This window comes from Oncorhynchus kisutch, unplaced genomic scaffold, assembly GCF_002021735.2.
Source record: "Oncorhynchus kisutch isolate 150728-3 unplaced genomic scaffold, Okis_V2 scaffold1259, whole genome shotgun sequence".
Lineage (NCBI taxonomy): Eukaryota > Metazoa > Chordata > Actinopteri > Salmoniformes > Salmonidae > Oncorhynchus > Oncorhynchus kisutch.
This window is the reverse complement of record NW_022263204.1, coordinates 427-25,385: the sequence shown is the minus strand read 5'-3', so window position 1 is coordinate 25,385 and position 24,959 is coordinate 427. Positions and strand designations below refer to the sequence as shown.

At 42.3% G+C, this 24,959-nt stretch overlaps 2 protein-coding genes and 2 pseudogenes across 3 annotated transcripts; 2 read left to right on the top strand and 2 right to left on the bottom strand.

Annotated features, from left to right (window-relative positions):
• Nucleotides 1-769: 769 nt before the first annotated feature.
• Nucleotides 770-11,580, bottom strand: LOC116365481 (uncharacterized). Of its 2 annotated transcripts, XM_031818107.1 has the most exons (21): nucleotides 11,300-11,580; nucleotides 11,146-11,201; nucleotides 10,976-11,056; nucleotides 10,752-10,876; nucleotides 10,405-10,548; nucleotides 10,016-10,111; nucleotides 9,745-9,906; nucleotides 9,506-9,605; nucleotides 9,107-9,327; nucleotides 8,300-8,456; nucleotides 7,891-8,114; nucleotides 7,482-7,602; nucleotides 6,979-7,175; nucleotides 6,750-6,864; nucleotides 6,369-6,538; nucleotides 6,176-6,273; nucleotides 5,878-6,008; nucleotides 5,359-5,548; nucleotides 1,178-1,319; nucleotides 973-1,069; nucleotides 770-893 (listed from the first exon to the last, which is right to left on the bottom strand). In XM_031818107.1, the coding sequence occupies exons 1-21, from the start codon at nucleotides 11,320-11,322 to the stop codon at nucleotides 820-822; spliced, it is 2,724 nt and encodes a 907-aa protein (XP_031673967.1). In that variant the 5' UTR covers nucleotides 11,323-11,580; the 3' UTR covers nucleotides 770-819. The 2 variants fall into 2 exon arrangements, with proteins under 2 accessions (XP_031673967.1, XP_031673968.1); XM_031818108.1 differs by lacking the exons at nucleotides 9,107-9,327; nucleotides 9,506-9,605; nucleotides 9,745-9,906 and having other exon boundaries at nucleotides 11,300-11,509.
• An 8,897-nt stretch (nucleotides 11,581-20,477) lies between these two features.
• LOC116365480 (nidogen-2-like) lies at nucleotides 20,478-22,649 on the bottom strand. Its single transcript, XM_031818106.1, has 5 exons — nucleotides 22,521-22,649; nucleotides 21,952-22,015; nucleotides 21,144-21,275; nucleotides 20,945-21,032; nucleotides 20,478-20,868 (listed from the first exon to the last, which is right to left on the bottom strand). The coding sequence occupies exons 1-5, from the start codon at nucleotides 22,632-22,634 to the stop codon at nucleotides 20,853-20,855; spliced, it is 414 nt and encodes a 137-aa protein (XP_031673966.1). The 5' UTR covers nucleotides 22,635-22,649; the 3' UTR covers nucleotides 20,478-20,852.
• A 677-nt stretch (nucleotides 22,650-23,326) lies between these two features.
• On the top strand, nucleotides 23,327-23,445 carry LOC116365483 (uncharacterized; annotated as a pseudogene).
• Nucleotides 23,446-23,694: 249 nt separating this feature from the next.
• LOC116365482 (uncharacterized) lies at nucleotides 23,695-23,813 on the top strand (annotated as a pseudogene).
• Nucleotides 23,814-24,959: the final 1,146 nt, after the last annotated feature.

Genomic DNA, 24,959 nt, shown 5'->3' with positions numbered 1-24,959 from the left:
ACTTCCATCTGTTTTGTCAGCAATCTTCGTTGAGCGCCACAAGGCAAGGGTGGCTCGTGTCAAAATTAGTCTTTGGGACCCAAATGCATAATGATTGCGCAAACTCCCCTTGTGGTGGTCTGGAGCAATGAAACCGTCCCACGGTGCAAGCTCGCAACTTTAAGGAGTGTCTTCAGTCCCCGCTGTTCCGTACGGTGTGTGTTGAAATCTTATCCTGATGCGGAATAGATTGCAACGTATTCATGGCTCTACCTTCGTAGATCGGACTTGGAGATTGTGAAGAGATGTCTTGTGGGGAATGCATGGGTGTCCGAGCTGTGCGCGAGTTTAAAACAGACAGCTCGGTACATTCAGCTTGTCAACACTTCTTACACAAACAAGTAGCGATGAAGTCATGCTCTTCCCATTTGAGCCATGAGAGATTGACATGCATATCATTGAAGAAGAAATGTCCATATTGGATGGAAACCAAGCTAGTGAGAGGTATCAAGGAAAGTTGTAATTTCAGTTGAAAATTACCAACACTGCATCCAACCACAGCCTTGCTGGTTTCACTTTGGCAAACCACCATCTGCTATAACATTGAGTCAGTTCATCCTACTGGACAACGGAAAGCTTTTGTTTCGTCACCCATTGTTTGTCCTAGACGGGAAATTGGTGTGCAACACTTCTCCCTCCGGTGGATGGTTGAGTTCCATGCTTACAAAAGGGTTGATTGATACATGTCAGATGACAAGCCTACGACATGGTGTTAAGGTAGCTCCAACGGTTAGGATTGTTTTATATAGAATACTTTATTTGTCATGTTAGAACAATACATTACACCCAAAGAATGTATCCAGAAGAAACATATACATGACGCTCCTCAAAGAGGTCTTTGACATGTCGTTGATCTGTTGAGAGAGAGAGAGAGCGAACCTATTAGTTCAGTTATGGTCTGCCAGGGTCTGAAAAGCATAAAACAAGACCTACCTCTTTTCAGGTTGTCCTGATTCACACATTGTCCACTACAGGGGCCGCCAGTGGGACTACTGGCATCACAGATGACCACATCACAATGGACAAAGACCTAGGAATCAAAGAATTGATGGTGTCAGTTTTTTGTTAAAATTCTTTTAAAGGGATGATTGCCACTCACACAAAATTAAAGAATAAAGATTGTTGGGTGAACTTTTACCTGGCCACTCTGCTCAACCGCATCCTCGGCGAAGGAAAACATATAGGCCTCAAAGCGTTTGACGTGAGAGGGGAAGTGGACCCTGGCGTCAACTTCTACCGGGTGGAAGACCACACGGTATGGATCCTCGGGGTTCTCACAACTGCCAGTGTAGAGAGAGAGGGACTAAGTTATGAACAAGAAAACGCTGCAAACCCCAACCGCCTTGTGTACAAAGTCTTGTGGTGGTGTCATGACTGTCCTGTGAGGATCAGATCAATTTACAGCAGAAGTGGGTTCTTTCTCCCCCTCCAGTATGAACTAAAGGAATGTTTTTGCTAACAGGCTTTACCCAACAATCACCTTTGTCTTGAAAAAAAACATATTTCATATACAATGTAAAGGCTAGAGACGTCCTACCTGTAGAGTAAGCACGTTTCTAGTAAAATCACAAAATAAAAACCAATATGAAATTCATTTTATATAGCTAATCTCTGAGTGCATAAAAGGAATGGTAACAGAAATTAACATTAGACCAGAAAACCGTGAGGCGCAAGCTAGACGTTTGGAACTTTCCTAACCTAGAAAATTAACTTAAAGACCATTCTGCTACCACATCCAAACCATCCTACTCATCACCCACTGAGGAATCAGCAACAGGGTTGATTAGCCTATCTTCCAGAACGTGTGAAAGGAAAATCCATCCTGTAGTTCTGTTCAAAACTAGTCATTGGAGCCACAGACAACCAACAACATTGACCTCATGTAGCCAATCAGAGAGAAGACCAACCACCTACCTTTCCACAAATACATTCATGCCTGTACTCCAAGCTGGTGCCGGTTCGTGTGTTCAAAAATGTATCAATGATAAGCGTCCCTTACAGAACGGTGGGGGGTGTGAAGAGAAACCTTGTAACAAGCTGTCATTGTGTCACCTGTGTGTTTAGCCTGTGTTATTTAGTTAGCTAGTAATTCAATTAAACCAACTTGTATAGTACTGAATCATAAGGCTGGGGTTTTTGCAGCTGCAAGGAGGATACGATGTAAAGTTAATAAGTTGACTATCAATTTAATAGATTTCTACCGTCTAGAGTTTAAGTCGGGAGACGGTAACTTTAAAACCGCTTCCTCGGCACCCCAAATCCTACGTTTTTATTTTATTTTAAAGAACAGAAATTGGGCTTTCCGTCAACAATATTTATTTTGGTCTACTGCAATGGCTTGTTAAATGACAGATGTCAATGGAATAGAATATACATGTTTGACATGAGGTGAGATGTCCCTCTAAATGGTTCTTAAAATTCTAAATGATCCAGAAAGGTCGCCTGTAGTCTGACCAGAATATTGATCGTGGTTTAACCAAAGTTGCCGAATAGACAGTCGGTATCATCAACAAGGCAATCATATTTTGCAACACAAGTACTTCATTTTAAACAAGAATTTCATGCAATGCGCCAGAGCAATTCTTCCGCTGTTGGAGAAAAATTGGTCACAAAATAAATTCCACACCCACGGCATCGGAGTCACATGGAGGACTTCTGTGAACGGCGCAGCTCTAACCTACGCATTGACAGTTTAGGCCTACTTTTTTAATTTGCATCTTTGGGAGGTTTATCCTTTACGGTTTAACTGCCAGATATTAGCAAAAAGGAATTTGTGAAATCTGAAGACGTTACATTAAGAGAAACACCCACACCAGTACAAATCACTTGAGCTGACAGACGATAGTAAGGATTTTGCACAACGATATAGTTGCAGCTGAAGTGACAAATCTGAACCCATTTTGTGCACAGCCATGTGAATGTTGTGTCTTTTCCTATGATATACAAAACATTTCAGCCTGTTTTTTTTAAACTGCTATGACATTGCTGATTTAATAAACAGTTACGCCGTGTCCACATGGCCAAATTTAGGTTGATACCAATTCATAAAAATGGTAAATTGCATGATTTCAAAGCAAACCCGATCCCCCAAATGAACGGTTTTGACAAATAAAGTTGCTTCACTACACTGCTTGGTGTAACATGCAGCCAGATACTGAAAAGGCACCCGCAAAATAAAGTGTCATTTGCAGCGTGCATAATCATGGGCAAAGTCATTGTAGCCCATTACAAGGTAGGAAAAAGTCGTCATCTTTCTATAGTAACCCAATTTAAATTCTTGAGATAAAAATTAGGCCAGCATGTCCATCTGTGGCAAAGTGCTCACCCAAATAAAAAAAATGTAGTAACATTTTTTTTAAATATGATCATTAGCTAGCTAAATAAGGTTAGCAAGATGCTGCTACACTTGACCGTGGTATTTGTTCATGTTTAGCAACTTCCAATTAGCGCATTCCTCTAGGACAGGAAATTCCATTGAAAGCGGCATCAACTTCTGGGGATCCTGTCAACTGATCCTATTCAGTTTCAAACATCCATGCTGCACAGGCATCTGAACCATCCTTTAGGTTTAGTGCAATCAACTGTTTTAAACACAAGAGGTCACTTGTGCCTGAATTCAACCCAAAACCAACTATTCAGTCAGTGTTAAAAGCAGTTGTATGAAACCAATCGGAAAGGCAAGCCAAGCTTGCCAGCCGCTCTTGATTTCCATTCGAATGACCATCAGCTTGGCACAACACTGAACTGTAGCAAACCAAAAGGATAACATTGAGTAAAAAGGTGTAGGTAATGCCAACATTAACCTTTTCACACACACACAAGTTCCAAATATCTTCAACAGTCGCCCCAGTGGGAGTTGATTTTATGCGCGTGATGTCAGAATGCACTCACCGTTCCAACATGTGGACATTTAACCCGCGCTGACCTCAGACCAAGGCACACTACCTGCTAATTTTCTAGAGGCCGTTTCAACTTCTAATTTTGCCTCATTCATTCACAAATGTAGCCCATTTCACTGTTGCAGACCATTTATATTTGAGAATTTAATGAGCCGGACAAACTTTCCTTCAAAAGAAAGCCCAAGCACTTCCCCAGATCAAGTATACAGTCCTTGAACATTTATTGCCTTCCTTACAAATAACTGTGGACATGCGTGTATTCCTATCAAAGTGCCTTATTTTCTGTGTCACGTGTTGTCGTTTCTACTGCATCGTACCGTAAGTATAATGTACTTAGGGTTTTATTCATGCTTTCTGATTCTTGCCTAGATTGTAATGGACACATGTGTAAAACACTTGAAGGTGGTACTGAATATGAGCTAACACCATACAATGCAGTCGGGTTATCACGTAAGCGTCTGTCAGACTTATGGTGATCTCAACTGGAGTACCCCCATTGTCTTGAATGCACTGAAGTCGTCAGTTGATTTGAACACGGCATCAGAGTGTAAACTATGGTACCTCAGGGTTGCCAGATCAGACCCCCCTTTCCAGGGGTATATAGCTTAGAAAAACTGTCTGCCTCACCATTTATTGTTGATAAATTCCCAGATCTTAGTAATATTTCCTGCATCATCCTCTTCACAATACCTTCCCAAGGACTTAACCCCCAATAATGGATTGTGCTATATCTTGCAACTCTGTTTCGCTTTCGTGCTAGGTGACAACAATTGGCGTTTTGTATAGTTACCTGTAAACTACTTGTCATGTGTACGCCGTAACAAGTACAAACATTATCACATGCTGAAGTGGCCAAACTAAGTTAAGATCTCAGGCAACGGGCGCAGTGAACAGCATTCTAGGAGTTCTTGCTTGACAAACATGGCTGCCATACTTTCTATACTAGACTTACATGGCTCCCTTGTACCGCATCATACTGTAAAACAAGTCAACCTGTTATTTAGACTAGATGATAACGTTAACATTGATATATTTTACAAGCAAAGCTGGAATAAAGTTGTGAAGAACTTTATTTCTCAACACCACAAAACATTGTTTAGATGATTTCAGACAACGCGGTTTAGAGTCGTTTGATGCAGCATACGTTCCGTTCCAATGATACGCTGCAGGGACCACTCAGTGATAACAAGCATGTGATCATACGCGCCAGAATCTCCCATAAGTGTGAAATTGGGTGGAGATCTGTGACAGACCGCACATGGCTCACATCGTTTTTAAGCATTGTGACCACTCGACCTATGGATGGGGGCATAGCCACGGTAGCCAAAGTAAATGGCCTGCCAAGCATGATAGGTTGCTAATTACTCAGGAACCACACCTGTGGAATAACACTTGTTTAGGCCCAAAAACAACATGTTACCCATTAATGATGAGATTCCACCGGGGTCGGGAGTCACGGTCCTCGTTGAGGGTGGCCCAGCAGTGGTCAAGCACCAGCGCTACCTTGGGATCAGAGGACGTGGTCAGCTCCACCTCAAAGTGCAGAGGCTGTCTAAGGTACCTCACCACTGGATAGTCCTCCTCCTGGTGGAACGTGTTATACGAGGCATCTGGAACACAGAACAAGACAACCGGGGGTCGTGTTCAGTGGGCACCATCTGAACTTGTCCATTAAGAAATGCTCATTTATCATATCCTGTTGTGCCCCAATGAACACAAGCCATTTATAGCCAACACTATCCACCCCCCACTAGAGGCTTCTGACAAATTCCCAAATCAGCTCCTCACCGTTACTACATAGCCACACCTGTAGATCTCAGAACGCAAGAGTAATATATCACAAGCTTACATTTTTGGGAATGGTTTTGTAAAGGAGACCTTCCAAGATTCTTTTAGAGGCTAGGGGTCAAGTTGAAATTCTGAATTTGTGCACGCTTACCCTGAGCGAGTCTCATTCTGACCATTAGTCGACCCGTCCCAGTCTCGGCAAAAGGCTCGTTGTCACGCGGCCTGGTCAGAAAGGCCAATGTGCGAGTGATGTTGGCCACATAGTAGCAGGAAACCTTTAACCTAAAAAGAGGGATGTGAGCAACTTCAATAGGGGAAACGTCAAGCAGTGGAGTGGACACTGGTAGTAGAGGCACATTTTCCCTGTATACAAAGTATTGAGCAATGGATGAAGAAAAATAAACCTTATGAAAGCTAATAGCTACAATTGTGATGCGTAATGCACTTACTGATATTCCTCCTCTGAAGACGTCGTGGCATTCAGCTTCACCTCAAGTTCATCTGGCAAGGAGATTTCGTTCTCATACAGCATGACATTGTTGATAAACTATGTAGTAGAGGGGAATTGCTTATTACAGCCTGCAGAAGCAAACAGTCCATAAATACACAGTAACCATCACCTCAGGGTAATAGTCATTTTACCTTCCTGGTGGTGCCACAGGAGTTCACAGTGAAGTGGAAGTAGGCGAAGCGATCGTCACTGTAGGTGGGACCACAGGCGGGGTCGCTCAGGGTCAGCTGACCGGGGTTCAGACCGGGAGCAGACTCCACCTTCACTGCCAGCGCAGTCATCGTTCCGTTAGAGAAACACTCTTGGAGGTGGGGAGAGCAAAAGACAGGTAGCCATCAGACCTGGGTTCTGTATTTGTTACACTTATTGAGCTTGAACCAATGGAATAGCACCAAAAATGCAAACCATGCCCATCTGGCACTACCATTTAGACTCACGGTATTTGCAAGGAACCCAGGTTTGGTAACCATGTTAAACGACAATTTATCGTAAGTAATTGTTTGAGAACCAACCAGTCAGCGTTTTGAGGAAGCTGCAAGCCAGGGAAAAGTATTTGATGGTCATGTTGTTGTAAGGATTCAACAGAGCCACATCCAGTCTGCTCCTGACAGAGGACGAGTGAACCGACTGGGAACCAATGGGAGAGTTCATTAGTCCAATATTGTATGCATGTATACAGGGTAAGGAAAGCAAGGCTAGCTGCAGCAATTTAGGTTAACATGTTTTGGGAGAGTGTCGTACCTCAAACACTGCGTCCGGCGAAGAGAAGGGCAACGTGATGGTGAAGTCTGTGTCGCCCTCTGTTAAATACTGTTGAGCAAACTCATGATTAAGCAGCCGCTTGCCAACCAAGACCACAAAAAAGGGCTCTTGGTTCCTGTAGTCCACAGTGATGTGGAAGTTCTCCTGATCACAGTTGCCAGTGACTGAGGGTGGCACTGCAAGGACAAACAGGGTTGTGTTCATTATTTAAGCACAAAAAACAGGAAGGTACTACTTGAACTGGTCCAAGAAGAAACCCTTGTTTAGATTGCAAAATGTTTTGCTACGGTGGGACTGAATAAACACAATCCTGGCAAATCAGGAACAGGGAAACTGGGTCCAAATACTCTAAAGCTTAACATTTTCTTTGTAGAAAGACCCTACAGTATGGCTAGTTGGTCTTTCACTGCCAATTTCCTTCAGGGCAATTATTAACGAGAGGAAACCATTCAACAGTAGTTTGGCGTAGTCCAGAGGCATACCAATGTCCAGCAGTACAGCGTCCACAACGGCAGAGTGAGAGAAAGGAGCGTACTCTGGAAAGATGACCAGGCCGTAGATCAGCTGAAGAGTGAAGGTTGTGACACCTTGTTCCGCCCTTCTCTGTAGTGAAGTTAAAAGCATTGGTCAGCATTATTGTTGCAACAGAACTCTATTGAACATCAAGTGACAACTAAGTACATATGGGGACTATTAAAACAAACTATATACTTAGTAATGTTGCCCTCATTCCTCTAAATCAAATGCATACAACTGCCAAAATAATGGAAACACTTGAGTAAATGAGGGATACAAAGTACATTTGTGCCATTATTTATATTTTGTTGGTGGCCCACTTATTAGGGCATGAACAAATCACTGCGTGTGGCTTTGCATTTAACAGAAACACACCTCCTTAAAGACCACCGGGTCTGAGAAGGGCACCTCCATCCTGAAGGTCTTCAAGGTGTTGTCCGGGGATCTCTGCTCTTGAACATTGAAGCCCCTGGCGTTGCACTCTGCAACAGTTAGCACCATGGTGGGAAAGGTGATGTTCAGCAGCTCCACATCAAGGTTGAAGGTCCCCAACTCAAGCACAAACACTGCCTGCTCAGGAACTGTGTCTATGGGCGTGTCTGTTCATTGGCAAACAAAGGAAACCATTTTGAAATGCGGTACAATGGAAGTTGAAAATTGACATTTGTTATTGGGTAAGTCCAGGTATTGCCTCCCCGTTTCAGTACATTTTCTGTTTTGTGCCTAACGAACAACCCAGGCATCCCAAATTACCATAGGCACTATTTAACTAAACCAGACTCACAGTTGCGAACTTGTAGAGGCCTGGCCATCGGAGGTGTTGTGATAGGGAAGAGGACTTTATAGCTGGTGTTCTCGTGTGCGACGTCCTCGATCCACAGCAACTCAAGCATGGGCTCAATGGTGTAAGTGACAAAGTACTGGTCATCCTGAATATGGCTCTGTAAGGGAGACGAGTGATGCAGTCAGGCTGTAATACACAATTTGAGTGCAAAAACAGGTAAATGTTCCTTAAAAGCCAGAATGTTAAATACAATTATTCAACCACTTGTCTTCGCCGCTCGTAATTTAAGACACAATATCCAAAGGAAAGTATTGGTTACCAGACTTTAGAAAGCTGGTAGGTGTATGGTTGTCATATTGCATTTCTGGCGGTGTGCAGTTTCAAAGCAACTGACACGCAAAGTAAACACTTGCGCAATATGTAAACAGCAGCCGAGTGTTGCTTGCATTCAGTTGACAGTGGCAAAGCTACCGCCTCCCTAAAAAGTCAGGTAAACAATACTTTAGTGTGGATATTTGGTCTGAAATTTCAAGCGGCTAAAGGACAAACTGCAAAGACAAGAGGTAGAGTATGTTTAAGTGTAATTTTATGCAAAATTCTCACAATTTTGCAAACCATTGTATATTAGCCTGGTTAAGCAAACAATTGCTCAATAAGAAACGTTTTACACAAGACAACGTTTCTAGGAGTTTACCCATGAGAGATGGTAAAGGGTTACTGCAAAGCACTGACAACTGCTATACTATAAAGGGCTCTACAAATAAGACTTTGAAATTAACAGGAACATTTTACTCATCCAATGCTGACCTTGAAGTAGCCGCCAACCGCCCCCACCGGAATTTCAACAATAATATGAGCCTCTGTGACTAAAACCGAGTAGTTTCTGGCAGCCATTTCCTCAGTGTCCAGCCTCTTAGCGTCAATTCCCATGTACACCTCCAACATGGTGAAGGCATCAGAGGAGAAAAGTGGGTCTATGTGCTTGGGCATGTACCAGGTGATCACTTCTGGAGTAAAGGCCACTGCCTCTGCAGTGACACAAGAAGCCAAGTGCACATCAAAACAGAACATTTTGCAACTGAAAACTGTGCCATTATTTGGAAAAAGTTCACCAAAACATTTTCCCAACTGAACACTACATGAATGTCTTGTCTGGAGCCAATTAAGAACTGGGCTTATAGGCTCTTAAATTATTTCACACTCAACCTGGTGTTGGACAAACAGCCGTGGCATCTACTCGAGTAACCAGCCACTTCTGCTCAAAGAAGGTTGAGGTTGAGAGCACCCGCATCGGAACCCCAGCTACCTGTTCAGGGGGCAACCACACCAGGGCCGTGTTCAGTAGGACACACCGTATTAACAATATGTTGCAGAGTTCAGGTAGGGCCACCGTTTCCAAATGTTTGCTCTACTAAACATGACCCAGTTCATGGAGGTCAGCTTACATTCTGGAGGTATGTCTCCTCTGCATTATGAGGGCTTCTTAACACCAGCCGTGTGGGAGTGTTGGCTATTGCATAGCCCTTTCTTTGGACCTCATCCACATTCATGACATTCTTGCTAGGACTAAAGACGACTGCTGTCATTTTGTATCCTGAAGCAACAGCCTGTCTCAGGAAATGGAAACATGAATTAAACAAATTGTCAACAAACGCACATTGTTCAGCGCCATCCTGTCATTTTGTAGTGAAATTACAGAAACTGAAATATATAAACCTCAGCTCCCCTCCAGAAGTTGCCGCTCCTTGCTTTCGGGCCCCCAGTGGGCTGTTTGGGGATGGTTTGGATGTCTGGAAGAGTCCTGACAGACACCTAGAGAAGGAAGGCCATTATTCCCTATGTATTTTCTCCCTCCCATACAATAGGAAATCAAGGGCCAGTTCTCAATCTGTCCACTCGCCTCCTTAAATGCATTGAGAATAGGCTAAAGTTCTCCTATGTGCATTTTGAAGACGCGAGTGGAATTGAGAGAGTCAAGACCTCTACGTTGTGTCGCAGAAGAAATGAAACACGGGACAGTTGTAGCTCTAGACAGATCATTTATACAGGCAGTACGACAAGCGGGACTGTAAACATGTCCATTGGGGCATGCTCTGCTCACTTGCCTCCATGTAGTTGCGGTCACACAGAATCTCTCGGGAGGTCCAGGGGGTGTAGCTACAGGTTTTGCCCACTCTATAAACAGGGTCTTCAGTCATGTGGTTTCCTGGCAGCCTGAACTGCATGACCAAGCTGAACATCTTATCATCCTAAAATGAAGAGGAAAGGGAAATAAGCCTTCATTATATAGCAAAAAAAAAAAATCTGGTGACATTCATGCAAGTTATAGACTGTGGCAAAATAGGCTAAATTGGCTAATAAAATTGCTACAGAATGAGTTGCAAATGCAGTGACACTGAAAGGCAAACTTTCCATTTGAAGTACAAGCAAACACTACAGTTCTTAAGGTTACCATGTTTTGGGAAAAGCAGTTTTGAAGAGAAGCAAACAACATGGCATTCCCCATGGGGTCAAATTTAAAGCTGAATCCACACTGAGTAGCAAGGCCAGGCGTCAGGTTTATGATTTGTGTGTCATCTGGAAGGGATGGAGATGGTGTGAACACAATAGTTGACAAGCAATATCAAGTCATGAATTATGAAAGGAGAGAAAGAGAATCATAAGAGGCAAACTCACTGAAGACAGCGTCAACATCTTCAAAAAGAGGAGTGACACTCAAACGAATAACGTTACCAAGGCATTCAGCGTTGAGGTCATCTGGAATAGCAAAGGTTAGTTTAAAAAAATATTTAAAAAGATCTTGTCAAACGCTTAGTGCTTAAATTTGCAAGGTACAAAATGCATACTTATAGGTGTCTGTTGTGCTTGTATGCCCACAGCTGCCATCAATAGGCAAAACAACCTGTAAGGAATTTGACAAATTATTATGATTAAAAGGAGGAAGAACACAACTCAAATGTTTGCGTCGCACAAGACTCTCCTAGGCCTGCTACTACTTACCCTGAGCTAAGGAAAATAATCATTGTAGAACAGATTTATTCTGATAAAATACACAGCTACAGAACCTGATATTTGACCCAAAGTGTGCAGCCTACAGCCCAGGGGTATGCAACTTTTACCCTATGACAAAGGCTTCCCACACTCAGTCACCTGAAGCCCAAAGGGCTGCACATTCTCTTTTTATTCCCCGAGCCCTACAAAGCTGATTCAAATAATCATCCAGCTTTGTTAATCTGAATCAGCTGTGTAGTGTTAGGACAAAAACCTAAATGTAAGGCTACTGTTCAATTTTAGAAGGGTGCTCCGCCCTCACCTCTTTTATCCATTCATGTCAGGGGCCATGGACCGGTGCACCTCGGCTCAGGTTAATAGAACTCCCTCATTAGCAGCACAACAGCCTTTCACAGGTGAAAAGCATAATTACCCAACCGTCTACAATTGTAGCCCAGACAGAGAGAAAGATATTGGCCTCTAATGGCCAAAATGCTGTATTTGCATGCACTTTCACAATTTGAATGTAGTCAACTGGGTGGGACTACCAACTTCATTTGGCTGAGCCCTACTGGTGACCCTGTTGAAGTCATGTCCAATCGGGTCATCAGAAGGGCTCAGACAATTGTGAAGAAGAAATGTTACTACTTTAATGTGAAGATAGCCTCAATGGCGCTGCCCATGCTGTCACAGACACTATATTGGCACAGATACATAGATGAGTCTTTTATCTTCTTATGGCTTCTTATTATCTTCTTGTCCAGAGGTGCCCAGAGTAAACTGCCTGCTACTCAGTCCCAGAAGCTAAGATATGCATATTATTAGTATATTTGGATAGAAAACCCTCTGAAGTTTCTAAAACCGTTTGAATGATGTCTGTGAGTATAACAGAACACATATGGCAGGCAAAAACCTGAGAAAAAATCCAACCAGGAAGTGGGAAATCTGAGGTTGGTCGTTTTTCAACTCATTCCCTCAAATCAAATCAAATCAAATTTTATTTGTCACATACACATGGTTAGCAGATGTTAATGCGAGTGTAGCGAAATGCTTGTGCTTCTAGTTCCGACAATGCAGTAATAACCAACAAGTAATCTAGCTAACAATTCCATAACTACTACCTTATACACACAAGTGTAAAGGGATAAAGAATATGTACATAAAGATATGAATGAGTGATGGTACAGAGCGGCATAGGCAAGATACAGTAGATGGTATTGAGTGCAGTATATACATATGAGATGAGTATGTAAACAAAGTGGCATAGTTAAAGTGGCTAGTGATACATGTATTACATAAAGATGCAGTAGATGATATAGAGTACAGTATATACATATACATATGAGATGAATAATGTAGGGTATGTAAACATTATATTAGGTAGCATTGTTTAAAGTGGCTAGTGATATATTTGACATCATTTCCCATCAATTCCCATTATTAAAGTGGCTGGAGTTGAGTCAGTGTGTTGGCAGCAGCCACTCAATGTTAGTGGTGGCTGTTTAACAGTCTGATGGCCTTGAGATAGAAGCTGTTTTTCAGTCTCTCGGTCCCAGCTTTGATGCACCTGTAATGACCTCGCCTTCTGGATGATAGCGGGGTGAACAGGCAGTGGCTCGGGTGGTTGTTGTCCTTGATGATCTTTATGGCCTTCCTGTGACATCGGGTGGTGTAGGTGTCCTGGAGGGCAGGCAGTTTGCCCCCCGTGATGCGTTGTGCAGACCTCACTATCCTCTGGAGAGCCTTACGGTTGTGGGCGGAGCAGTTGCCGTACCAGGCGGTGATACAGCCCGACAGGATGCTCTCGATTGTGCATCTGTAGAAGTTTGTGAGTGCTTTTGGTGACAAGCCCGAATTTCTTCAGCCTCCTGAGGTTGAAGAGGCGCTGCTGCGCCTTCTTCACAATGCTGTCTGTGTGGGTGGACCAATTCAGTTTGTCTGTGATGTGTACGCCGAGGAACTTAAAACTTACTACCCTCTCCACTGCTGTTCCATCAATGTGGATAGGGGGGTGTTCCCTCTGCTGTTTCCTGAAGTCCACAATCATCTCCTTAGTTTTGTTGACGTTGAGTGTGAGGTTATTTTCCTGACACCACACTCCGAGGGCCCTCACCTCCTCCCTGTAGGCCGTCTCATCGTTGTTGGTAATCAAGTCGTTGTTGGTAATCAAGCCTACCACTGTTGTGTCGTCCGCAAACTTGATGATTGAGTTGAAGACACAGTGGGATATTGGTCATGTTGCGCTTCCTAGATGTCAAAAGTCTTTAGAACCTTGTTTGATGCTTCTACTGTGAGGTGAGGGCGAATGAGAGGGGAATGAGTCAGAGGTCTGGCAGAATGCCTTGAGCTCGTGACGCTCGTTCACATGAGGGCGAGCTCTGTTCCATCGCAATTCTACAGACAAAGGAATTCTCCTGTTGGAACATTATTGAAGATTTATTTTAACAACAACCTAAAGATTGATTCTATACATCGTTTGACATGTTTCTACGGACTGTAACGGGACTTTTTGACATTTCGTCTGCTCCTAGTAGACACGCTTCGTGAGATTGGATTTGTTTACAAAACTTGCTAACAAAAGTAGCTATTTGGACATAAATGATGGACATTATCAAACAAAACAAACATTTATTGTGGAACTCAGATTCCTGGGAGTGCATTCTGATGAAGATCATCAAAGGTAAGTGAATATTTATAATGTTATTTCTGACTTCTGTTGACTGCACAATATGGCGGATATCTTTTTGGCTTGTTTGGGGTCTGAGCGCCGTATTCAGATTATTGTATAGTTTGCTTTTTCCGTAAAGGTTTTTTGAAATCTGACACAGCGGTTGCATTAAGCAGAAGTATATCTATAATGCTGTGCAGAACAATTTTATTTTCATCAACATTTATTATGAGTATTTCTGTAAATTGATGTGGCTCTCTGCAAAATCACCGGATGTTTTTGGAACAACTGAACATAACGCTCCAACGTATACTGAGATTTCTTTTATATAAATATGAACTTTATCGAACAAAACATATATGTATTGTGTAACATGAAGTCCTATGAGTGTCATCTGATGAAGATCATCAAAGGTTAGTGATTAATTTGATCTCTATTTCTGATTTTTGTGACTCCTCTCTTTGGCTGGAAAAATGACTGTTTTTCTGTGACTTGGCTCTGACCTAACATAATCGTTTGTGGTGCTTTCACAGTAAAGCCTATTTAAAATCGGGCACTGTGGTGGGATTAACAAGAAGTGCATCTTTAAAATGGTGTGAAATACTTATGTATGTCTGAGGGAATTTTAATTATGAGATTTCTGTTCTTTTGAATTTGGCGCCCTGCACTTTCACTGGCTGTTGTCATATCGATCAGCCCTAAGAAGATTTATCTATCTCTATGAGGCAAGACAATTGTCATTCAGGATTAAAAGGTGACTGCACTTCCTGATTTGGCCTTAGCTGTGTTCGAATACTCGCACTAACTGTACTGTTTGTGACATGAATTGAGTATTTAGTATGCTTATTGGTCATAGTATACCTGTATAAATATATCATAGAATACCTGTATACCTCTGGCCCTTCTTTGGACACATATCGATCAGCCCTAAGAAGATTTATCTATCTCTATGAGGCAAGACAATTGTCATTCAGGATTAAAAGGTGACTGCACTTCCTGATTTGGCCTTAGCTGTGTTCGAATACTCGCACTAACTGTACTGTTTGTGACATGAATTGAGTATTTAGTATGCTTATTGGTCATAGTATACCTGTATAAATATATCATAGAATACCTGTATACCTCTGGCCCTTCTTTGGACACTGTGTTAACTAACCTCCAGATGAGCTTCAATGCCATACAACTCTCCTTCCGTGGCCTCCAACTGCTCTTAAATGCAAGTAAAACTAAATGCATGCTCTTCCACCGATCGCTGCCCGCACCTGTCTGCCCGTCCAGCATCACTACTCTGGACGGTTCTGACTTAGAATATGTGGACTACAAATACCTAGGTTTCTGGTTAGACTGTAAACTCTCCTTCCAGACTCACATTAAGCATCTCCAATCCAAAAGCCCCATTTACTACCCACCACTGCAACCTATACGCTCTTGTTGGCTGGCCCTCGCTTCATACTCGTCGCCAAACCCACTGGCTCCAGGTCATCTACAAGTCTCTGCTAGGTAAAGCCCCACCTTATCTCAGCTCACTGGTCACCATAGCAGCACCCACTCATAGCACGCGCTCCAACAGGTATATCTCACTGGTCACCCCCAAAGCCAATTTTTCCTTTGGCTGCCTTTACTTCCAGTTCTCTGCTGCCAATGACTGGAACGAACTGCAAAAATCACTGAAGCTGGAGACTCAGATCTCCCTCACTAAGCTTTAAGCACCAGCTGTCAGAGCAGCTCACAGATCACTGCACCTGTACATAGCCCACCTTTAAATAGCCCATCCAACTACCTCATCCCCTTGCAGTATTTATTTATTTATCTTGCTCCTTTGCACCCCAGTATCTCTACTTGCACATTCATCTTCTGCACATCTACCATTCCAGTGTTTAATTGCTATGTTGTAATTACTTCGCCACCATGGCCTATTTATTGCCTTACCTCCCTTATCCTTTCCTTATTTGCACACACTGTATATAGACTTTTTCTACTGTATTATTGACTGTATGTTTGTTTATTCCATCTGTAACTCTGTTGTATGTGTCGAACTGCTTTGCTTTATCTTGGTCAGGTTGCAGTTGTAAATGAGAGCTTGTTCTCAACTAGCCTAACTGGTTAAATGAAGGTGAAATAAAATAGAAATAAAAAAATACTATGGATATATTTAGTATGCCAAATGTTCCAGGATATCGTACTAAATTCGCCAAAATATGAGGAATACACGAAGAGGACACTATTTCGGTACTTTAGGGCCAATAATGCAATTCTTCAGGAAATGGGCGTGGCTTCACATCGTTTCCAGATTTGTTGAAAATGGCGGAAAATATGCAGTCGATGTACAACGAGAGCGGATATAAATTCATTGCTTTAACTAATTATGACAAATATTAAGAAAATGTTGAGCAATGTAATAAAGTAATTACTTTTTAAATAAGTTAACTTACACGTTATATTGGCTGACAATTTGTTAGCTACACTGGTCTTACGAACCACATAGCGTATCAGTACAGCAGTATGTACCGGTATGTTGTTAGCTAGATACCTAATGTTAGTTGGCTACTTATAGATCAAACTTGACAGTATAATAACTATAGGCTATCTAACTAACTACCCAATGTTTGACGTGATTATTCCCGTCATTCTGAGCTTAGCTAAATGGTATAGTCATTGTGCGTTCTCAATGGACATTCGGGTGCTTTCGTAAATTCGCTCTAGCTGCCTACTCTGCTCTGAATTTACAAACAGACAATCTGACAACGCTCTGAATTCATGAGCGCATTCTGGAACTCCTGATTGAAATTAAGAACACACCTGAAGTCGTATAATGTCTAACCAGTAATTTGTTATGCTAGATAGCTAGCAAGAGGTTGCATAGCAACAGCATCAACTTCCGGTAGACAGGTGAAAAGCTAGTCCGCGCAATCCAACACAAGGGTTCTCTTGTGTCATGCGTGGAGCAACTCCCTTTTATTTATCACCCTAATAACGTTGTGTCTTTTTATTGGACTAAATGCAGTTTGTTAGTGCTTCCCTGCCCTGATCAAATCAAATAATAATAATTAAAGTACTTCCCCGTTGACCGTTTGTCCCTGCTTCTGCAGGTTTTCGCTCTCAAAAGTACACCTTTTTAATAGAAATATAACACGATTAGATGTTCTATGTCCACGACAACATTTAAAACCCCTAGCAGGAAACCACTTTTGAGGTCTGGGAAAAACGGAAGACATGTCGATTTTGGGGTGTAGTTACCCTTTTTTAGGCAAGTGTGCGCCAGGAAGAGACCTTTGTTTGGTTAAGCGGTGTTGCTGTAGCGCTCATGTGATTGCAGAGTTTGCAAAACAAATGGCCACTGGATTGATGCAAATAATCATGATATAATTCTGCCAGGCTGGCATAGGCTACTTTGCAGTTAACATTTGATTGAGAAGGTTTTTGTGGGAAGCCTTTCCTTCTCTACCACAAGAAGGTTATCATTAGCCTCATCTCTAACGGCTACACAAAGTGTAGACATGCGCGTGCTTCGCACGCATGCGCACGGAAACTGGGCAGTCCTGTGCAGTTTCTGAAAGTTGCATGGAAATACCAATCACTGATGCATTTTGTTCATGTCTTATGTTTCACTTGGGCAAATGAATAGATTTTCTAACAAGTTGAAGGGATTGAGTTGATTTCCTCCTTAGTTCAAAGCATTTTTGAATATTGTTGAATTTCGGTTTAATGTCTGTATTTCGTGATTCCGTGAGGGCGCGCTGTATTTTATAGCTCTCTCACACACACACACACACACACACACACACACACACACACACACACACACACACACACACAGCAAGGATGGAAGCCGGAAGTGGTTAAATTAACCCAAAAGTTATTTTGATGGACATAACCTGCAAATGTGAAAATGACTGCATTCAACCCTGTGTAGATCAGTCAATTCTAAACATAAAGACTTAAAACTCATGATTCCGTAAGAGCCTACCCCAATGAGGATATGTGTTCACGTTTAGCTTCCTGTGCCAACCGGAAGTGCCTTAAAATGGTGTCATAGGTGCTGTTTCGAAGGGTTAAAAAGGTCAGATCTTTTTCAAACTTCATATGTGTGATTAAACAACCCTCATGAACTGTAAATCAGTAATTTTTCCCAACAGATGTCAAAGAAACAAGGGCCACGGTTGATTCGTCTGTGAAGATGACTTTATTGAATGGCTTGCCAGCCATACTCCATGCCTGGGCCTGCAGGACGCAAAGTTCTTTGTTTGTCAGACGAATCACTGGGTCGAAACTACAGAAGAAGTGAACACACATGGTTAATGTTCTGATAATTTACTTTGGAAATACTTATCACTGATTTACAGAAATATTGGATCAAAGTTGTCTAACTAAGGCAAACAATTTAGAATCATCCAATCCTGTAGCCTACTCCCGACCGTCACGTTGTACAGCGCCATATTTTCCATTCCATCCTAACGGAAACTCTGAATAGAAAGACCATAATATTAATCAAATTATTAAAGGGAAATTTCTTAAAATCAATCCCAAATACTATGTTGTTACAAAAAATAAAGAATTCTCTGGTAATGCCAATACGGAATTCTATCAAATTCTGGTGGTCAAACTAGCGGTAACAGAAAAAATGGCTGAGAATTAAATGACGTGCCACAGAATTCTGCGGTAGCACGAAAGGTGTGCCACAACTTTTAAAGGAGTTGCAACTGAATGTAAGAATGCTGTTTATTGACTCTAGCTCAACATTCAACACCATAGTACCCTCCAAGCTCATCATTAAGCTTGAGGCTCTGAACCCAGCACGGTGCTTACACGGGCGGCGTAGTTGCCGCACCAGGCGGGCCACCCCCGGGTGGGGGTTGATAGCATCATGTCGGGCTGTATCACCGCCTGGTACGGCAACTACGCCTCCCGCAACAACTCTCCAGACGGTGGTGCGGTCTGCCCAACGCATTACCGAGGGCAAACTACCTCCCTCCAGGACACCTACAGCACCCAATGTCACAGGAAGGCAAAAAAGATCAAGGACAACCACCCGAGCCACTGCCTGTTCACCCCGCTATCATCCAAAAGGCAAGGTCAGTACAGGAGCATCAAAGCTGGGACAGAGAGACTGAAAACAGCTTCTCTCACTCAAGGCCATCAGACTGTTGAACAGCCATCACGAGCATGGAGGCTGCTGCCTACAGGCATATTATAGGAATCATTGGCCACCAGAATTGAAAACCAGTCACTTTTTTTTCATTTACTCATCTCATATGTACAGTTTTCGCTAAAAGTTGAGAATTACACAAATATTAATTTTCACCAAGTCTCATGCCTCAGTTTGTATGATGGCAATTTGCATATACTCCCAGAATGTTATGAAGAGTGATCAGTTGAATTGCAAAGTCCAGCAAGCACCAGGACCGTCTCCTAAAGTTGATTCAGCTGCGAGATCGGGGCACCACCAGTACAAAGCTTGCTCAGGAATGGCAGCAGGCAGGTGGGAGTGCATCTGCACACACAGTGCAGCAAAGACTTTGATGGCCTGGTGTCAGAAGGGCAGCAAAGAAGCCACTTTTCTTCAGGACAATCAGGGATAGACTGATATTCTGCAAAAGGTACAGGGATTAGACTGCTGAAAAGTCATTATCTCTGATGAATCCCCTTTCCGATTGTTTGGGGCATCCGGAATAGAGCTTGTGCGGAGAAGACAAGGTGAGCACTACCATCAGTCCTGTGTCATGCCAACAGTAAAGCATCCTGAGACAATTCATGTGTGGGGTTGCTTCTCAGCCATGGTAGTGGGCGCACTCGCAATTTTGCTTAACACAGCCATGAATAAAGAATGGTACAAACACATCCTCAGAGACCAACTTCTCCCAACCATCCAGGAACAGTTGTGACAAATGCTTTTACCAGCATGATGGAGCACCTTGCCATAAGGCATAAGTGATAACTAAGTGGCTCGGGGAACAAAACACTGATATTTTGGGTCCATGGCCAGGACACTCCCCAGACCTTAATCCCATTGAGAACTTGTGGTCAATCCTCAAGAGGCAGGTGGACAAACAAAAACCCCACAAATTCTGACAAACTCCAAGCATTGGTAAGGCAAGAATGGCCTGCCATCAGTCAGGATGTGGCCCAGAAGTTAATGGACAGCATGTCAGGGCAGATTTCAGAGGTCTTGAAAACAGGTCAACACTGCAAATAGACTCTTTACATCAACTTGATGTAAGTGTCAATGAAAGCCTTTGACACTTATGAAATGCTTGTAATTATACTTCAGAATTCCGTAGTGACATCTGACAAAAATATCTGAAGACACTGATGCAGCAAACTTTATCTAAATTCATATTTGGGTCCATCAAATATTTTGGCCACGAGTGTATATTCTGTATCCTAGTCTGTTCTGACGGCGGTCTTCAATATGTATATAGTTAATTCATGCGTACTGAGTGTGTACACACGTTGTGGATTTGTTCAATATTACTGCGCTGTCGGAGCTAGAAGCACAAGCATTTCACTACACCCGCAATATCCTCGGCTAAGCACATTTGTGACCAATAGTTTATTTGCAATTACATTGATAGTGATTACAGGGCAATAAAGAGCTGAGTACCAGGCAGTTAGCAAGCGTAGTAGGCTACTAATGACCATCAGCAGCATCATAGCTTGGAGAGCCTAATTACCATTTGACGGCCTTTATGAACACCCGTGTGGAGGTAATACAGTAAAATCCCTTCCTCCAGTTCCCAGAAATAGACAGTTCAGATACATTGTTCAACATGTAAAACCAACAAAGTAAATACATTTCTTCATTATGTGTATGGCGAGAGGCATCTCCCTCAGTACAGTAAAGACAACTGTCAAAGTATTTGCAAAGTCTTCTCAACGTCTTCATTCCAACATCTTTCATCTGCGAGGACCACTACAATGAGACAAACACAAATATTAACATTCAGAACCAACTGTAAAGATCAAACATGTAGTGAATGAGTGTGTACCTGCATGGACATTTGATTGGAGCAGTGCCTGGAGGAGTCTCAGTGCCCGGAATCTTCTGTCCAGTACTGGTCACACACCAACAGTAACCTACCAGAAATAGACATGTTGCATAAACAATACACATATTACCCCATCACATCGAATTGTCACACTCTGAATTGGTGCATTGTGTGTGTGTGTATGTGCCACCGTGTTAACCTGTAGAGCCCGAACATTGCTTAGGGGTGTATTGTCCAGCGGCGTCACACGTTGGGATGTAAGCTCCAATTGGGCCATTTATCGCAGCATCTCTAGCACGCTCACAGGGGGTCTTGGGTTGTATCGTATCATCTGGACACAGGTAACATGGATTGTAATGTGGACATAGCATCTCAGGACAATATATGGACAGAATATACATGACTGGACATCCAAGAGCCCAGAATCTTGGGTTGCGTCCCATATTGGAACCTACTCCACCTGGTCAGAAGTAGTTTATACGGAATAGGGTTCCATTTCAGATGTAACCTAGGTACTTGCTAGCTAAATATTGAAATTCTCCTACTTGTTTAAAAGCCCTGTGCAGTCAATTCAGAGTCTGTCTTTTTATAACAGCTGATGAAACTAAGACTGAAAGTGGGGGTATCAGTGTTCTTTCCTGATAGTTGGTAAACAATCCAATCATACATCCAGTTGAATGATCAAACCATTCAGGCCAGCATCTAGACACAAATATACATCTCTGGAACTAGAGGAGTGGCAGGTAGCCTAGAAGTTAGAGTTGGGCCAGTAACTGAATGGTTGCTAGTTTTTATCCCTGAGATGACAAGTTGAAATATCTGTCTGTGCCCTTGAGCAAGACGATCTTCTCTCAAATGTCACTAATGGCTGGCCTCCGAGGGTGTCCATGGGACAACTGGTTATGAAACAAAACATTAATACGTACATGTGTTTGTGGAGGACAGATCAACACCCACTAATGTTTATTAAAATGTTGGTGAGTAAGTGTGAGGTACATCACTCTTACCTCCCAGAGCAAAACCCATGCTGAAAAGCAGAATGATGGTTAATGTCACCATGGTGATAGTCTCCTGAGAGAGAACGAGAGTGAGATTAGCTGAGCATTTTAAAACATTTGGAATGGCTGTGGGTACTAGAGGAGAGGTTAAGGAAACCCTGTGTTAAGTACAAAACTTAAGCAACAATTGCTAAACCCAGTCCTGAGGACCTCAAGAACCGAGTATTGGCAACACGGCGCTACGATTCTTCCGCCAAAATTCAGGTATCTATTGTATGTGGTTGAAGAGCATGGCACACAGGAAAATCTATCCTTCCCAAATGGCTCCTCATTCCTGTTGTAGTGAACCAGCTTTGACAAAGGCCCACAGTGCACTAGATAGGGAAGGGGAAGCATCCTAGAGCGAGTCATAGATTACCTCTTTACTGCAAAGGTAACTATTAGTCTATGCTCTTAAATTCAGGGGGTCACTCCACAAAATGGCACCCTATATAGTGCATTACATTTGACCAGGGTCACATAAAATTAAGTTGCCATTTGAGATGCAGATAGTCTATTAGATAATGACACAATCTCACCTTCTGCACTCTTCCAAGGGATTCACTGGGTGTCTCTGTTGTCTGTGAGTCATGGTTTACTTCTTCCACCTCTCCTTTTAAAGGACCTTTCACAGGTGTGACTAGTTGCCTCATTAACCCAACGAGAGTTGTCGATGTCGGCCATTAGCCAGTGGTGTAAAGTACTAAAGTAAAAATATTTGAAAGTACTACTAAAGTAGTTTTTGGGGGGTATCTTTACTTTACTATTTATATGTTTGACAACTTTCACTGAACTACATTCCCAAAGATTATATTGTACTTTTTACTCCACACATTTCCCCTGACACCCAAAAGTACTCGTTACATGTTGAATGTTTAGCAGGACAGAAAAATGTCCAATTCACGCACTTATCAAGAGAACGTCCTTGGTCAACCCTACTGCCTTTAATCTGGCAGACTCACTAAACACAGATTCTTCCTTTGCAAATTATGTCTGAGAGTTGCTGTGGCACTGGCTATCTGTAATCATATCAACAACAACAACAAAAACACGAAAATGGTGCCGTCTGTTTTTTTTATATAAGGAATTTGAAATTATATATGATTTTACTTTTGATATTTAAGTATATTTGATAAATTACCTGTATTAATTTTAATACTTCAGTATTTCAGTATATGCTTTGAAATAAGTAAGCAAGGTTAGTTTGTATTTCATCCAACAATCTGTGCTGCAATTTCTTCCACTTTTTGAGTGACACAAAGATGCTTTTCTAAATGGTGAAAATGCAACAGCTGTTAATCAGCCTCACTTTGACTTTATATAGTGCACCAATAGAGAGATTCTCGCTTACGACCACACCGGCCTGAGTACACCTGCTCTCATCTGATCTCGGAAGCTAAGCAGGGTCGGGCCTGGTTAGTACTTGGATGGGAGACCGCCTGGGAATACCAGGTGCTTTAAGCTTTTTGTCACTGCCTTGTGGAATTTCAACTCTTTGTCCGTTTTTTCCCATATGTGCCCTTGCTTTGAAATAAGTAAGCAAGGTTAGTTTGTATTTCATCCAACAATCTGTGCTACAAATTATGGCTACAGTATATGCAATTTCTTCCACTTTTTGAGTGACACAAAGATGCTTATCTAAATGGTGAAAATGCAACAGCTGTTAATCAGACTCACTTTGACTTTATAGAGTGCACCAAGGGATAATTTATCGCTTACGACCACACCGGTCTGAGTACACCTGATCTCGTCTGATCTCGGAAGCTAAGCAGGGTCGTGCCTGGTTAGTACTTGGATGGGAGACCGCCTGGGAATACCAGGTGCTGTAAGCTTTTTGTCAACTCTTTGTCCGTTTTTTCCCACAAGGCTGAAATATGTGCCCTTGCTTTGAAATAAGTAAGCAAGGTTAGTTTGTATGTCATCCAACAATCTGTGCTACAAATTATGGCTACAGTATATGCAATTTCTTCCACTTTTTGAGTGACACAAAGATGCTTATCTAAATGGTGAAAATGCAACAGCTGTTAATCAGACTCACTTTGACTTTATATAGTGCACCATGAGATAATTTCTCGCTTACGACCACACCGGCCTGAGTACTCCTGATCTCGTCTGATCTCGGAATCTACAAACACCCTAGAATAAGTAAAACACACATATCACCCATGTCACACCCTGACCTAACCAAAATAATAAAGAAAACAAAGAATACTAAGGTCAGGACATTATACTTTACAGCGAAAGCAATCCAAGCGTTTGTGTAAGTTTATCGATCGCTCGACAAAACATTAAGTACACTTAGCATCAAGTAGCTCGGTTATTTTTATATCCAAAATAACTCTGTTGTTTGGCGCGTTATGTTCAGAAATTCACAGGAAAGAGCGGTCACGACAACGTGGACAAATTCCAAATAGTTTCCATAATGTCCACAGAAACATGTCAAACGTTTTTTATAATCAATCCTCAGGTTTTAAAAAATATATATAATCGATAATATATCAACCGCAAATGTCTTTCACAGTAGGAGAGGGAAAAGCAATAGCTGTCCAAACTCTGTTGCGCAAGCAAAACTCATGTGACCACTTGCCGCAATGTTATCTTTCTGGCTCATTTTTCAAAATAAAAGCCTGAAACTATGTCTGAAGACTTGACACCCTGAGGAAGCGATAGGAAAAGGAATCTGCTTGATATCCCTTTAAATGGTGCAAAGGGAGGCTATGGAACATGGAGTTTTCAAAATAGAAGCCACTTCCTGTTTTGATTTTCCTCAGGGTTTCGCCTGCAATATCAGTTCTGTTATACTCACAGACAAATACCCCACTCTTCCACCAAGGCACCTGCAAGTACTCAGACATTTCTGTGGGGAATGGCCCTAGCTCTCACCCTCCAATACAACAGGTCCCAGATGTGCTCAATGGGATTGAGATCCGGGCTCTTCACTGACCATGGCAGAACACTGATATCCCTGTCTTGCAGGA